Source organism: Temnothorax nylanderi, unplaced genomic scaffold, assembly GCF_030848795.1.
Source record: "Temnothorax nylanderi isolate EJ_2023f unplaced genomic scaffold, tnyl_v1.0 TNYL_tig0165_pilon, whole genome shotgun sequence".
Classification (NCBI taxonomy): Eukaryota; Metazoa; Arthropoda; class Insecta; order Hymenoptera; family Formicidae; genus Temnothorax; species Temnothorax nylanderi.
In genome coordinates, this window is record NW_027249227.1 from 367,718 (window position 1) to 385,522 (window position 17,805).

General features: G+C 33.8%; 1 protein-coding gene across 1 annotated transcript in view; it reads left to right on the top strand.

The window, feature by feature from the left end:
- Positions 1 to 17,805, top strand: part of LOC139777830 (uncharacterized) — a gene marked incomplete at its 3' end in the record, with an annotated part of 224,926 nt that overhangs the window by 191,163 nt on the left and 15,958 nt on the right. The window contains exon 2 of the mRNA XM_071715469.1: positions 16,131 to 16,210. Within this exon, the coding sequence (XP_071571570.1) occupies positions 16,131 to 16,210 (80 nt within the window). The remainder of the gene's footprint in view (positions 1 to 16,130; positions 16,211 to 17,805) is intronic.

The following is a 17,805-nucleotide window of genomic DNA, read 5'->3' on the forward strand; positions in this document are numbered from 1 at the left end:
ATAGCGATAAAGTGTTATATAAAGAATTTTAATAATTTTAAAGGAAAGAGCAACTCTTTCACATCGATTGAGTATGACTCGATTGAGAGGCAAAAGACCGGAATTGCTTGTGTGCCTCTTGTTCTTTATTAAAGGGTTAATCAGCCGGCAATTGTAGCTTATTCCACGTCAAATACTTTATTGATATATACGAAATAACGGCTAATAATAACTCAAGGATAATTAGTAAAAAACGCTACTAAATTCTTGTATGCTTTTGTAGATATTAGTACTTTTTTCATAACATATATGCAATATTTTGAATTAAATTAAATATAAATTAATATAATTATTATATATAAAAATATGTATGCATTACGTAAATATAATTAAACATTATTAATATATTTTATTTATTTATATAAATAAGACGCAGGTATATGATAAATATGTGCATTATGTAAATATAATTTGCGATTATTTAAAGACAATATTCATAAAAATATTGAAATTTATTTCAGCAAAAAATTTACAATATGGTGAAATAAAAAGATATCAATGCTTATATAACTAAGAAACTAAAATTCAGAGATGTAGAAAATTTTGAAGTATTTGTAAATTTATACATAATAATATGTTAGAAGATAAAAGAAAAGAGAATAATTTTCTTTTTTAAAAATATTATCCAAATATATATATATATATATATATATATATATATATATATATATATTAGGGTGGCCCTTATATATTTACTCGACAAAAAAATTTTTTTTGCGGCACCCCCTAGAATGTTTCCAATACGCAAAAAAATAATCCCTGCCAAAGCTCAGCTCGATCGGATAATGGAAACCCGTGCCCCCGGATTTTTAAACATTTGAGTTCTCTTGTATTAAACTGTTTATTCCATTGGTTTTTAAAGCGTATTTTCCACAAAAATCCGGCCTAAAGCACTTTTCTTTTTTTAACATGTGTGTCTTGCTTTTCTGCATCGTTTGAGACCTTATACGTCTTATTTAAACAATTAGGTGAATTGTTAATAACTAAAAAATAAAAATAAATAGTTATTGCATTTATTGCTTGATCAGCTGGAAAAAATTATGTATGGGCTACAAAAGTTATAGTATAGTATGTTTAGAGCCAAAAGAAGAACAAAAATTAAAAGATTTCATGTTTTTATTAAAAACAATCAATTTTTTGTGGGCTAACTGTGGGTTACCTAATAATATTTATACTTAAGTCCTGAAGCTGTTGCGCTTGCGTTCTTTGATCAGAAAGTATCCGCAGGTACGAAAAAGTAGATGATTGAAGCTATCAATCCAGAAAAAAATATCGACAAATGAAAGTGTTAAGCGCGTAGTTATAAAAGCACACAATATTCCTGAAGTGCTAGAAAAAAATATTGAACATTTCGTAACTGCGAAAACAGCTGATTTTTTCGACAGATTTAATATTAGTCGGGATTTTATGCAGACTGACCCGTCAACCTGGTAAGAAAACGACACTTTTAAAAAAGGTTTTCAAATTGTATCCAAATTAAAAGTTGTTAACGATACAGCGGAAAAAGGCGTTAAGTTAATGGAGGATTACAGTAAATTAATTACTAGAAACGAAGATCAAAAACAGTATTTATTACGAGTTGTAAAAGATTACGGCACGAACACGATAACTAGTGCCCCTTAATTTTACTGTGGTTTCTGGTAGTATTTCTTACGCTGAACATAAATTATATAGGTCTTATAGGGCTAATTGCTTTAGTTTTCGAGATATGCAGCATTAAGGAGGTTGGTTAGTTCCCGCTGCGGGACAGGCGGCGCGGCAGGGGGAAAGCATATAGGTTAGATTTTCGTCGCGTGAAATAACCCAAGTAGAACAAATCAGTCATGAAAATATCAAAATGACATCATTCTGTAATCATTTTTTACGCGTCATCGTGACGTCAAAATGGCCCATTAGAAGCATCTAATCTTGACTAATCACTACTTCTCTTTGACTTTTATTTTATCTTTTCGTTTTATTTAAGAATATACTCGAAATATGTTATGAGAACTGAAGAAAATTATGACTGATCATGCAATTTGTAACAATATATACTGTTACATATATCGCGAGTCTCGTAAAACAGCATGTCATAAGTCAGTCATTTCAAACTGATTCTTGACGTTGACCATATGATGACATAAAATTCATCATTTTAATGTCACCTTGACGTTTCTGTGATTAACTTGTTCTACTTGGGAAACGAATTTTAGCAAATAAATATGTGGAATGCATTCAATTGGTGTTTCTTAAGGTTTAAAAAGAGTTGTTTATACAATTGAAACCCAAATACGTTATTATCCACATTGAAATGTGGAAATAATAAATGTAGTCCTGTTTTATTTTTACAATTTCTTGATAACTATAAAGACCAATCATTTCAGTCTTCGAGAAAGTTCTTCCTAAATATGTAAAGAGTTATTTGAACCTATTTTCATTAAATTCTTATCATTTTTAATATGCTTTCGAGAGTTACATCACAGGTTAGGTAACATTTTTGCTGTGTCGCCCGTGTATAAGAGAGAGACAAGAGTATAACTTCAATAATTAATTACTCGACAACCATGCAGACGGTTGTCTTCAACTTTGGCATGAAGACAGATTCCCCATAGACGAATATCCTCCATAAATTTGAACTAATTCTTATCAAATTGATTTGACTAACCACCCTCCTTAAAGCTCAAAATAAATATAATATAAATCTTTACTTTTTTAAATTGGTAATTATGCATAAAAGGGACACCCTCACTCAGGAGGGTGACCTTGACAACATATGTCAAAGTCAAGGTCATCGAACACGATAACTAGTGCCCCTTAATTTGACTGTGGTTTCAGGTAGTATTTCTTACGCTGAACAAAAAATTATATAGGACCTATATTATAGGTCATATTAGGAAACAGTACACACGTCCCTTAAGAAAAAGAACTGAGCAGTTGCACCAGTAACTGATGAAGTTGAATCAGTAACTTGTGATGTTCTATCAGTGACTGAATACGAGAGTCAGTTACTGGTAATGCTTTTCAGTTGACGTCCAGTTTTAATAATTAGTTTCTACAATACTGGTTAGACACTGAGTGTTGTCATCAGTAACTGATGACTGGACCTCAGTTTTTTTTAACGGTTTGTCAGATACTGATTATATTCTTCAGTTGACACCCAGTTTTAATAATCAGTTTCTACATTACTCTAAAAACTGGTTAGACACTGAGTGTTGCCATTAGTAACTGATGACTGGTCCTCAGTTTTTTTAACGGTTTGTCAGATGCTGATTATGTTCTTCAGTTGACGCCCAGTTTTAATAATCAGTTTCTATATTAATCTAAAAAACTGGTTAGACACTGAGTGTTGCCATCAGTAACTAATGACTGGTCCTCAGTTTTTTTTAACGGTTTGTCAGATACTGATTATGTTCTTCAGGCAAGTTTATAGAACTGGTGAAAGTTCAATTGATTCAATTGATCAACCGAACAACATGGAAGTTCTATCAGTTACTGATCAATATAAAACTGAATAAAACTGGACCAATATTGACCAGTTCTTTTAACAGTAACTGGTACAACTGTTCCTTTTATCAGTAACTTGTTTCAATATACTGATCGTGCTGTCACAGTTACAATAATCAGTTATCCACCAGTTAGTGCCCAGTTTTTTAAATCAGTAACTAGTATAACTGTTTCTTTTATCAGTAACTTGTTTCAATAAACTGATCGTGCTGTCATTAGTTTCAATAATCAGTTATCCACCAGTTAGTGCCCAGTTTTTTTATCAGTTTTGACTGCATTTTTTCTTAAGGGGTAAACGAGGGAAGGGCTACCGCACCTCCCCCGAAAGCAGGGGGAGGTGGGGGTGAACCTCGGTTCGCGTGAAAAGTGTATGCGTGAACTTTTCATGCGTGGAAAGTTAATATGAATTTTTAAATAATACTTCAATTGTGTGTGTATAAACAGTACACACGTAAGCGAGGGAGGACCTACCGCACCTCCCCCGAAAGCAGGGGGGAGGTGGGGGTGAACCTCGGTTCGCGTGAAAAGTGTATGCGTGAAGGCTAATAATTTAAAGGTAATTATGCATAAAAGGGACATCCTCTCCGATGACCTTGACTTTGACATATGTTGTCAAGGTCACCCTCCTGAGTGAGGGTGTCCCTTTTATGCATAATTACCAATTTAAAAAAGTAAAGATTTATATTATATTTATTTTGAGCTTTAATATTGCATATCTCGAAAACTAAAGCTGTTAGCCCTATAAGACCTATATAATTTTTTGTTCAGCGTAAAAAATACTACCAGAAACCACAGTCAAATCAAGGGACACTAGTTATCGTGTTCTCCCCAAGATTACCGCCGCGCCGCCGCTTCCTTGATTCGACAAAGGAAACCTTATTATTGCAATAAATATTATTAGGTAACGTTAGCCACAAAAAATTGATTGTTTTTAATAAAGACATAAAATCTTTTAATTTTTGTTCTTCTTTTGGCTCTAAACATACTATTATAACTTTTGTAGCCCATACATAATTTTTTCCAGCTGATCAAGCAATAAATGCAATAACTATTTATTTTTATTTTTTAGTTATTAACAATTTACCTAATTATTTAAATGAGACGTATAAGGTCTCAAACGATGCAGAAAAGCAAGACACACCTGTTAAAAAAAGAAAAGTGCTTTAGGCCAATTTTTGTGGAAAATACGCTTTAAAAACCAATGTTGATGGAATAAACAGTTTAATACAAGAGAACTCAAATGTTTAAAAATCCGGGGGCACGGGTTTCCGTTATCCGATCGAGCTGAGCTTTGGCAGGGGTTTTTTTTTTGCGTATTGGAAACATTCTGGGGGATGCCGCAAAAAAATTTTGAATAAACAGTTTAGGTCGGCAGTGTGGTCTAGTGGTAGAGCGCCAGACTCGTAATCTGAGAAACCAGGTTTGAGTCCACTAGAGCCATGTAACATGGAAAAAGTTTTTTTTCGAAGAAACTGCGCCCTCCGTGCAAGATAGGATCTTGTGCGGAAAAACTGGGCTCCGTCTTTCGGAAGAGACGTTAAACCGTTGGTCCAAAGGAAATGGATGAGTGGGATAGGGTTGGGTACGTCCCTTCAAAAACGCCGTAAGATACTAGACTGTGAACCCTACGGGGATATACAGTAAATAATAGTTTACGAGAATAAACAGTTTAATACAAGAGAAATCAAATGTTTAAAAATCCGGGGGCACGGGTTTCCGTTATCCGATCGAGCTGAGCTTTGGCAGGGATTATTTTTTTGCGAATTGGAAACATTCTGGAAGGTGCCGCAGAATAAATTTAAAAGTCGAAAAATAAGGACCACCCTAATATATATATATATATATAGAGGCATTAAAATAAATATTCAAAAATTTCAGGATTTATTCGATAATTTTATTATTTTATTTTATTATTTTTATCAAGAAATTGTTAAAAATTTCAATTATTTTGAGGGAAGGTTATTTTTATTAATAATAATCCAAACGTGAACATTTCTTAAATAAAACTGTTTCTTTACATATATAGTATTTATATAATCATTAAATTACTAATGGTAAAGTTAATGTTACTATCACTTGTGCTAGAATAGCTTAATAATAAAATTATGTCTACTACTATGGCGTAATGCCATGTAGGTATATTTTGCGGGAGGCGAAAAGTTCATAAAAGTCGACGCGACTTTCCGAAACTCATTATTGTGAATTGACCTTTTAGTGGCGACCCAATCCAGGCAGTATAAATTCGTTTCATTAAAATAAAAATATTTCGCTTCGTTTAACTTCTCATTGTTCTCTTTGATCGCGCGCGAAAATCGCGTTGTTGTCAACACATATTAATCCACAATTCAGTGAACATATAATTATAGGTTTAATTTAATTGAACCAAATTATTTACTTAACTACTTTTTCTCATTGGACACATGTATACAGGAAATTATTAACGATAGTAGTTTATACAAATTATATTTAGATATACCTAATATAACCCAAGTTGCATGTGAAATTTATTCGTGTGTTTGGTGTATCCGATATTGATAGTTGTTTCAGTTTAATTTACGAATAATTAGATACAATATGATTGAGCCTAATTAAATTTGATATAATTAGATTTAAAAAAACTTGTAACCCAAAACAATATTATTGCGATTAGATTATAATAATTTTATATAAGTTGACAAAATAAAATACTTTGTGGTGATAAAATGCTTATCGAAATATTTCGCAAAATACTCTATCTTTTCAAGAATCTTTTGAGAAATGATAGTTAAATAGAGAATTATTGAAAATATGTTTATTATAGATTTGTTATTGCTCTTTGTTCATTGAAGAAGAAACTCTTAAATAAATCTTGAATAATTTTATTGCCAGGATTTTGAATATTTTGAATCTCAGAAAATAATTATTATTTTTATTGTAATGACTTAAATACTTTCTAACAATTAGTTTCGTAAGAAAAGAACATATTTTTTTTTATTATTTTATTAATTAATAACTTAAAATTAAATAGATCTTTTATAATATTGAGTTTCTTTGTATTTTATACAGTGCTAACATTAATCATTAAATTGTTGTATATTATTTACAAAGACATATTAAAGTGTAACTATTATATAATAAAACTTTCTAATTTATGTAATAGAATTATGTATTTATATTAATGTGTTACATTATAGTGTGAATATTAATAAACTTCTAAAGTTCTACATTCTATATACATATTTTTTAATTATTGTAAAAATTAATTTTTGAAATTTATGAAGGTAAAGTTACTTGTAATACACTGAAAGTAAATATCAATAATATATCAATTTAGGAAATAGATTTACTTTTGTAACCTTAATAATCCCTTCAATGAGATGAGTTGCATTGGTTTTACTGTGCATCCGCGGTGGGAAGTCTGATGCGGCTTGCAAATGTCACCTCGCGATTCCCAGAACGCAATTTCAATTGGAAATCGCTGACGATCTCTGCGAACCACATCCCCATGCGATGTAATTAGAAACGGCGTCGTAATGAAGCTGTCAATTATCTCTCGACGATGCAGCAGGTCGTTTCCATTCTCGATTTGTCGCTGCAGCGAATTGACGATTAATTGACGGCTATTAACACTGTGATTTATAAACTTTCTCAATTTGAAACACTGTACGTCTTTCAAACATATCTGACTTTTCTTATTTGTACAGATAGTAATGTAATAGTGTGATTTAAAACAGCTAATACTTTGAGTACATAATTGTCTTTTTATTGAAATTTTTTTATCCGTTTCTTTTGTTCTTTAATAACTTATAATTATTGAAATATTTCTTTTCGATATTTCCGTTAATTCGTACGTTATAAATGTCATATGTACAGATCTCGTGGATTCAATTTGCACAAGGATTAATTTCAAATCTGGTTTTTATCTCAATTCTCATCCTGGCCTTAAAAGATGCAGTTGGAGAATGTATTTGATCTGACTGCGAGAACAGGACTTATCTACAAAAATTACGAGTTCAATCGTATCAGGATAACCGCGTTCTTTTGCTCGAGTGTCCTCGAAACAGGAACATCGGTCGCATCGGCCCACGTATTTCGTCAGTGACATTACTCACAGCCCACTATAAACGTGCTTTTCTCGTCTATACGGCCGATCGCGTTAAATTACCGTGCATCGTAGAGACTGCGGCGATATCTGCGTGCAAAACTCGAGTGATATTGATACATTTTGCTTTGTATCGCTTGCAGAATCGATGGCCGCTCCCGTGGAGCTTGAAGGATTTGCATTCCTGTCGAATCATTCAATCGGCAATTTTTCACTATTGCATCGTTCCACGCAATGTTCCGTGAAATTTCCGAACTGGCGGCATACATTGATAAATGTCACTTTCTATTAGATCTTTCAAACTCGATGATTTTCAGATGTAGTTCAACACGATATCTCTTTTACATCAATAACGTTGAATGCCAATTTTGAATTAGAAATCGAAAACTTTTTATTTTGCTGGCCGATATTAAAATTTTATAGTTTTATCGCAACAAAGAAAGTGACTCGAAAGCCCTGTAAATTAATTTCACAGTAACTATTACACTCTTCGTTATTATAAGAATTATCTTTTATCAGGAATAAAACGAAATTTTAAGACGAAATAAAATTTTGAAATATATGTTAATTGCAAATTGACATACGAATAATTAATTGTCCAAGATTAAGTTTAATAGGTGTTAATGAACAATTTTTTAAAATTATTCTTTTTATGTGATAAGCTTTGGAGATAGCTCCGATATTTACGCAGCGCTGGGTTTTACGCCGCAAAAGTCAGAAAAAAAATAGAAGGAATGAAGATATTTGCTCGCAATTATTCTATCATGTGCTTTTATGCCATATTAGTATTGTGTTGTAATTTCAGTTCTTTACTGTTAACATTAACGAAACCGTCGTGAGTTGAATCGATTTTTCAAGTAGTAAGTGGCGCGATCATATATTACGACCTACGTAAAATGATTAGGGGAGACCGGGGCGGGTTGTCACACTTTTCAAATACTGATTTTTAAAAAAATGTTAGCAATATTTTATAATATTGTACAGCACTTTATAATGTAGCTACATCCTTTAGGTCTAAGAAAAAAATATTAGACTTAAATATATTTATACACAAAAAAGTTATTTAATTCTAAGCAAGATCGTGAAAATGTGACGACTTACCCCATACCCAGGGTTGGTTGTCACACGACTCTGGGTGGTTGTCATATATCTTTTATATAGAGGAAACGACAAATAGTTCCTGTTTTAATCTTCTCCTGCCATTTTATTTTTCATCCAGGATGCAGGCATCTCAATTGAATTATTGCAAGCTAGATTATAAGCCAAAGTTCTGATTTCCTTGGGAGAGAGACCAAAATAAATATCCGAAGCACGTAAAATGTAATTTACCAATTCTTGTTCTTGAGACTTGTTAAAAATTTGTCTAGCTTTAGAATAACTCACAGAAATCGTTGGAGTAGCAATATTTTCACATACATAGTCTTTCTCTGGAATTTTCTTGCAATAGCGAGCTAATGTACGATAATTGATATCGAACTCTAAAGCAGCTTGTCGGATTGACAGGTTAGGTTATGTATTTTCACAGCTCTGACAAAGTTTTAAGCATAATATCGAGTGGAGTTGTACCTCTAGCTGTTTTTCTTTCGCGATTTCGAGCCATGGAGAAAACAACAAAAATCTGTCTAAAAACACTATTTTATCGCGTAACCGCTTATTGTATACGGATAAGGGCCAAAGCACGTTGGTTCGGCGATCATTTCACACGCATGCGTAACCTCACGTAACCTACAGCGCAGCCTGCGCAGCCACGTAACAGCAAACGAAATACGTGACAACTAATCCCATCTCATTTGAGACACCTTACCCCGAACGGTCATTTTGAATAAAGAATATTATATTTATAAACTATGTTGCAATAACGGTTAACTAAATACAGGAAAAATTACCTAAAACTATAATGTTCCTTATGACTAAAAAGAAATTACGACTAGTAATTCCAAAAACCAACGGAATAATAAAAATGGAGGTAAGAAAAATTTACTCACAACCTCCAATTTTTAAAAAGTGCTCGTAAATATCACATGCGATGTTTTACAAACGAGCTATTTCGTACATCCGACTAACACGATAGGAGCAACCTACACTATAAAGAAGAATATTTCACTCAATCTATTAAGTGAGATATAAGCTTTGTGACAACTTACCCGTGTGACTTCTAGCCCCGCGGCGGTCACCCCTTTTTTTTTTTTTTGTTTCGGTGGGAGAAGGAAAAATGCCTCGACGCATCCCTGACCCCGGCTGTCAGGGTATGTGGGGCTTGCACCCACTAAAAAACCTCTCCCAAAACACAAACAAAGGACCATAGTCACGACACGCGGAACGACCAGAGGTATGACATCACGTGACAGGACGGTCCGTGCGCCGAGGCGCCCGGAGACATATAATCCATAGACCACAAGACACACGGGAGGTCACACCGCGGGAGACAGGATCCCCCCGGGGGAGATAGGTTCCCTAGTCGAAGGAAGTGCGCGTGTGCGTCACCCTTCGACCGCCTCGGATGCCCCCCATGATGATAGCATGCGGGCATCCATATCATCGAGGGGCTTCCTCATTGGCTGCGAGACCATTTCCCCCAGAGGGGGCCCCCCGCCAATAAGACGCACACGAACCGCACTGGACGTGTACGAACGACAACGAACAGGAGTCCCCTCTATCCGAATAGAGAGGATCCACGCAACACAAACACGAGTCCGATTTCTCGGGCTCGTCAACACGAAGGATACATATACCCACCACCAACAAAAGGACTCGTCGCACGAGTCCACAATTATCAGCCAGGTTTAACCAGGCTATAGGAAGGCTGCGCCCCCCTCCCAGGCCCACCCCGTGGGGAGGGCCCGGGAGGAGGGCACAGAGACATTAAAAACCCCCGATCCCCCCCCGCCGAGCCACGGAACCCCAGGAGGACGACCGACCGCGACACGCAGCCTCAACGGAACCCATGGCCACCACTGCACCGCAATGGTGCCAGAGCCCCGCAAGCGCGGCGGTCTGCCCTACTGTAAAGAGTGTAAAAGGTTTAATGGTTATTTCATGATACATAAGTGTAAAGGGATAGTAAAGGATGGAATACAACAAAATACAAGTGCATAGCTCTTGTATTCTTTGTTTAGCTTGATATCTTGTATATCCCACCTGTTTAGGATATATGGCGTTTTTAGCGTGCGGCATTTATGCCATAGTACAAACACTCTGACTGCGTTCGGGGAGCGCGCTATTAGCGCTATTTGCTTATTCTATCTTTGTTTTACACCTGATGAGCGATAAAGATAAAATGATGCAATAGCGCTAATAGCGCGCTCCCCGAACGCAGCCTCTGTAAAAATCGAAATCTCTTAGTGTTCTTTTTCCTTCTTTTTTTTGGATCATATAACAATAACCTTTAATGCATCTATCGTTCGTCTATTTTCTTTAAAAAATTTTTCAATTTTATAATTTGTTTATCATTCTTACACCTTAATAAACTTTTTACACACATTTTATAACTTATTATGACATTTTATTGCCTTATTTATAAACATTACTTGTAATTTTTTATAAGGCGTTTATTCTACCTATGAATATCATTTATCCCATCCCTATAGGATATATGGCAAAAACCCTGGCGAAAATAAGAAGCCTTATAGAGCGTTGACAAACGTTTGGTGAGGATTTTCTGAGCGTTTATACGCTTTCAAACGTTGTAAGAACACTTACACAACGCTGTTGGGTTGTAAACGCTTTCGGAACGCTTATCAAACGCTGTATAAAACGTTTCGTGAAAATTCTGTAATGCTAAGCCAACGCTTTTCAGAGAACGCTTAGTGAACGCTGATACAACTTCGTATAGAGAGTTTGCTGTCAGACTTTACAAACGTTTATCAAACGCTTTTCCCAACGCCGTAAGACAAGCGTTTTCCCTTTGCTCAGCAAATGCTCTTCTAATGCGGCGAATTGTAGGGCGTTTGTGCAAACGGTTTGAGAACGCTTAAGAAACGCTTTATCCGGCGCCGTAAGACAAGCGTTTTCCTTCCGTTCAACAAACGTTCTTCTAACAATGCCGCTAGGCAGCGCATCTTTCTCGCATTTAAAATACATCCAGCCGCGAATATAAGCAGACCCTCTGCGAGGCGAAAAGCAGATTTTAACATTTAACGCTCTTTCCGCCGTTTCTTCTAACGACAAGAGTAAACGCCTGTTAAACGCTCAATAGAGGCTGCACGCAGTTTCCAATGATGAAAGCAAACGCTTTCGACTTATTAACAGAGGATCTCTAAATGTTTTAGGCCCGGTCTACAATGGATGTATTGTAGGTCGTAAGTCGTAAGAATTGGCCAATCACAGTTAATTATTCTTCGACCGCAAGAAGAACCCTAAAGCGATGCAATTTCCGCTTTTCAAACGCTTTTCAAACGGATTACTGGCCGTTTTCAAACGCTCATCAAACTCCCGTAAACGCTGTGCAAACGCTGTGAAAATGCTGTGCAAACTTTCAATACGCTTTACAAACGTCTTTCAAACGCTAAAGCGTTGCAATTTCTGCTTTTTAAACGTTTTACTGACCGATTCTAAACGCTCAACAAACTCCCGCAAACGCTCACGTGAACGCTTAACAAACGCTTATGAAACTTTCTATTTTCGCCAGGGAATGCAAGGGTCTCTAAAAGTTTTTTTTTGTTAAATACAAAGAATAAATATTTCATATTTCTAATTTTTTTTATAGTAGTAGACAGTATACAGTTTTTATTAGTATAATTAATTTGCCTTAAACATATCAAACAGTACTCAATAAATTAAGTTTTTCTTAGGTGCGGCGTATATACCGGAGTTACCCTATATTATAATATTTTAATAAATTAAAAAGAGAATTCTGAAGAAAATAATGTTGCAAATTTAGAATATTCTCATAATAAGTTTAAATGTTAGAAAAATACTTTTTCGTGATTTTTCATTATCACCTTTATCTTTTCAAGCTTGTATTCGAAATTTCTTGATTCCTCTCTTGCTATATGTTAAATTAAAATCTGATATAGGTATACTAGCTTTACTGAAGACTTGAGGTTGTTTTGCAATTTACGATGAAAGCAATCATGCATAGAACAAGATTTCATCAACAAACATAATTATGTACATCATCGTGGTAAGCTTTTGATATCATTTAACAAACTAAATCAAGCAATATTAAATTAATAATTATTATGCAATGGTTACACGTGATAATTATTTATTAAACATTTATTAAACAGTGATTATTATAAAACTATTTTATCTATTTTTAAATATTCATTTTTTATCTATTTTCTTTTATTATGTTTTACATGTAATTTGTTATTCTCTTGCAAAATTACTCTGCTCATATGATATTATATGAACTATTTTGCGGTACTTTAAATGCTTCGCGTAAAAGCCATTTTATTATCTACAGATCTGTGACTTGCGCATGTCATTTCGTCATTTTCTACAATATGTCCACATATGTCCACACATGTATGTATGTATCAAAACTGTGTGACACGCTTATCAAACCTACTTTATCACAGTTTTCCATTATAATGAATTGTATACATATCATCAATCTCTAATATTTACTTTATTTTCTATGGACGCATATACCTAAGATACTAATTTATATTATATCGCTTTATTTTACGAGCAAAATATGAAACTTTGAAAAGTTCTATTATGTAGGGTAGGTAGTCCAACAATAAACCATGTAAATTTCAGAGGCTTATATCTCTCTCAATTATTGAGTTGGAGATCTGTGTTTTTGCATACAGTTCATGAATTTAGTTGGCTACATACTGTATAAGATGACTTATAAATCATTTTTAAAGTTTAGCCACAATTTCGATTTTTTTAAAACAATGTCAAATGTTTCATTGTGTACAGGGGTGTGTACACAATGAACCTAGCCATTTTTAACAATAAACCACATGTTTTATACAGTAAATTGTTAGTGTTATTTTAGTTTTACTACGTTTTAAGATGTTTATTTAGAGAAGAGATAATTATAAGACATGATAAGTAGGATAGTATGACTTTAAATTAAAGCTAACTTAATTATATATCAATCGAAGAAAAATGGAGCGTTGAGCCGTAACAAGGTGTTGGTGTTCGTATATTCTATACTTAAGTAAAGAAGTAACGAATTATAATGTACATACTGTACATATACATATATTCCAACTTAATAGACTGCGCGCAAATTTGTCGGACTTGAAACACAGCTATCTTGGAACATTAATACCCTTCCCTTCCCGGAATTAAATCGACACGATTTAATTGTTTAAAAAACTGTAAAGAATTTATTACGAAAAATATTACCTCAGCCAGGATTCGAACCTGGAACCTCCCTCATTCCGTGAAGGGCGTCGTACCAATTCGACTACCGAGGCATGTGGTAATATTTATCGCAATAACCGGTTAATAATAATAAACTTAAAGAAACGCATGTTTAAGCCCGCGAATAAATATAATAATCCATTTTTCTTCGGTTGATTTGTAATCTTGTGAGCCTTTATTATTATTTTTAATTATATATGTCATGTTTTCATTATTTAAAGCTTACAATCAAAATTATTATTTTTAATCAGACTTTTTCTTAGTTAGATTATTATTTATTGTAACAACTAGTCAGTTTAATAAGACTTATAACACAGATAACTGTAGTAAAAAACAAAATGGTTCATTGTAGACCATATAACATTTTTTATGATAATCTTCAAAAAATACGGTTAAATAATGCAATAGAAGAAAGTTGCTTACAGAATTATAAAGCCAAATATACATACAAAATTATAGAATAATGAAAAAATAATAGATATAACAACAAAAACATGAAAAATACGTAAAACTTACGAAAAAACTTAGTTTGTCACCCAAAAATCACAAAATGTGGTCTCAAACGGCCGTCGTTCGCGCGATTTGCCGGCCGATTGTGGAGCCGAAGAGGGGTTCAAATGCAAATCGTTGCATGACAACAAACACAATCTAGCAACACTACATCTATGAAATATTGCAATGGTTCATAGTGTACAACTGGTTCATTGATGAACTTATACCTACCCTAACGAAAAATACACAAAAAACGTTTTGAAAGGATTTAACTGATATTCACTCTAGATATGATAACTCAATTTACATATTAATTACTGTTAATTTTCTCTTCACAATAAGTAAAATATATGCATAAAGTTTTGTTAAGCAAAGTTTTTTACAAAATTACCGTCAATTTTGTAAAAAAATCGACTAGTTAATTAATTTTCGACATAGATAATGTGTATCATCCTAAAAAAAATCTGCCTGCGTTCATGAATCTTTGTCAACTTGTCCCTTCGTGAGAATGCATAAAGCCAAACACTGGCTCGTCCGTCTCGATCGGCATTATTTCTTCCATTAGCTTTCCGCGTTCACCGAGGACGGGGTAGCCTAGGTCAGGCATTCGTGACGTTATGTGGGTCAAAGAACCAGTTCAACAACTGGGAACGATAGCATACGACAGACCGCCTGTCGACGCCGGCCCGGTGACGTCACGCGACGCTATTCTCGGCGCAACGCCGACGCATTTACCGCGGCTAAAAATAAGGACTGCAGCGGTGCATTACCAAGCGCGCAAGCAAGATGACAGCCGGCCAATAAAATCAGCCTGCTCGCTTCGCTGCAGTAGTAACAATAATAATAACGACGGTCGTTGTACGCTGTTGATTCCGTTCCTTGACACGGAGTCCAATTCGGACGCACGAATGTAAAGATGAATGAAGATGAGATCACTAACGATCAATAAAAATAGAAAATGAAACAACTTTACATATTAATTATTAGATCTCATGTTAACTATATATTTATTAAATAATTATTTTTTTTACTTTTATACTTTTTTGCGTGGTAATTAATATGTAAAAAAATTAAATTATTTTTTTTATGTCAAGATCTCAAATGGCGTATACAGTTTAAGTTGATCAGTAGATAAATGAACATGAGCAAATTAAATTTCTTGTAATATTTGACAAATATATAAGATATAAGCATTATACAAGTATATAAAATAAGCTTTTTTAAGCAATTTACATGTTGAGCTATTGTATAATTTGCATTATAGCCAACGCATACCAATTTCTGTAATGGCTTACTGAGATGTTGCTCTATAATGCCGGACGGAAATGACTCGTGGGATATAATACAGTAGACAGTAGATAGCAATACTGATAATTTGAATGACATATATGTGGCACACCGTTGCGTTGTTTGATTAGTCATGCAAACCTAATAATATAGCGACATTTCTTGTCAATACTTTGGTCTTGAAATAGTTCCGGTCCAACAACAAGTTTTCCTATATAAATATAAATATTTGTAATCTCTCAAGATATTATGTCATATTCATAAACACAAATGTTGATACAGATATGCATACATTGCTATAGAATATTTTTACAAGATTTGTCGAAAAAAATAAAGAGAATCGCGACATGTGGTAAAATTAGTTAACATTTACGAAAAGTTTGCAGAACCAGTTAGCAATATATCGTTGTATGTTTGCTTTCAGGGTTCGTGTTGAGTATTATGTGAACGAAAACACATTCAAGGAACGACTGCAGTTATACTTCATCAAGAATCAACGTTCGAGTAAGTAAAGATTGATTGCAATACGTAAAGATTATTTGTCTATGATAAATTAAAAATCCTAGATATACATAATTTGAAGCTTTTATGGAAAACTAAAAGATTTCGTAAAATTAATCGCTGGAATTTACATTGTCAATCATAAAAGTGCGTTAATTAAACTTATATTTTGAAGAATTTTGTTTTGTCCTACATTTCCGCGATGAAAGATTGTCGTGATACGATTGTCACAATTGGTATAAAATTGTTTGTTATAATTTATACATGGTATCGCGTGTTGATACACATCGATTATACATTTGATATCGCATACCTCATGGTAGGAGAGAGATCCGCTGTCATAAACTCGTATCTATATTTCTATCTCACGCTATTTGATAGCATCATTACATTCCGCACTACATCGTGACATGCGAGATACGTAGTAGAATTAAAATATGTCACGCTTTTATTTATATGCTTTTACATAACTTAGGGGGAAGTGGGGCACATTGATACGATTTTTTTCAAGAGTTAAATAAATAACTTTGCAGATAGATTAAGATAAATGTAATAGGTTAAATTTAAAGGCTTGTCCTTCTACTTACGTGTTTTGATTGCCTTTTTGCTGTCGGTTAATAATAAGAAATGTTATAACATTTTTTGTAAAAAATGAAATTCGTATCAATGTTCCTCATATGCGGGGTACAATGATACGGGCATGGGGCACTGATTCTCAGTGATCTATATTAATATTATTCAGAAATAAATTGGATTATTATTAAAACAAGCTATGTTTATTGTATATAGAGATATAGAGATATTTATTTATACGGAATTAACGATTTTACGGCATCTTCATCAATATAGATCCTATCGGTCTTTTTTTGGTACGTTCTTACCATTTTCGTCTAAAATAAAATAAAAATATCTTACTTAATACTATAAACTACATAGATACATATTGATATGTATCAAAGTGCTCCACGAGTCAGTGTACGAATCTGCCCCACAGCGTCATACATAATAAAATATATTCTCAGCCGAAAATAATACAAAGTCATGTCAATATTTTCGACAAATTAGTAAGAGATATACTGTTTCTTACTTTTGACAAAATATTTATTTAGTATTAATCAGATTAATGTGAAAAATCACGCTTCAAAGACTTTTGAAAATATTTACTTGAGAGTACGCAAAACACGTTTATACCTGTCATTCATCAAGTGGCTACTGCTCGCCTACGAAATTTGGTTAGGTTATTCGTGTATCATAACGCCATATATGCATGAATACGTGACCTTCTTAGATGTTTCTCATGCAGAGATATGATGACTGTATCAATGTTCCCGCTGTATCAATGGTCACCATTTCCCCCTAACCCAACTTTCCTGTCGCTTAATTACTGAATTAACTACTGAACATTAGTAACTTAAAATATAACATATATATGTTTGTATACTTTAAATGAAGTATAACAATATGATAGTATAACAATATGACATGGAGGCAAAAACATTTCTGATAAAAATAATACAATTTTCGAGATACGTTTAACTACATCGCCGTATCGTTATTATATTTTTAGTATTTTTACCAAATTTGTCGCCGGAAATAGC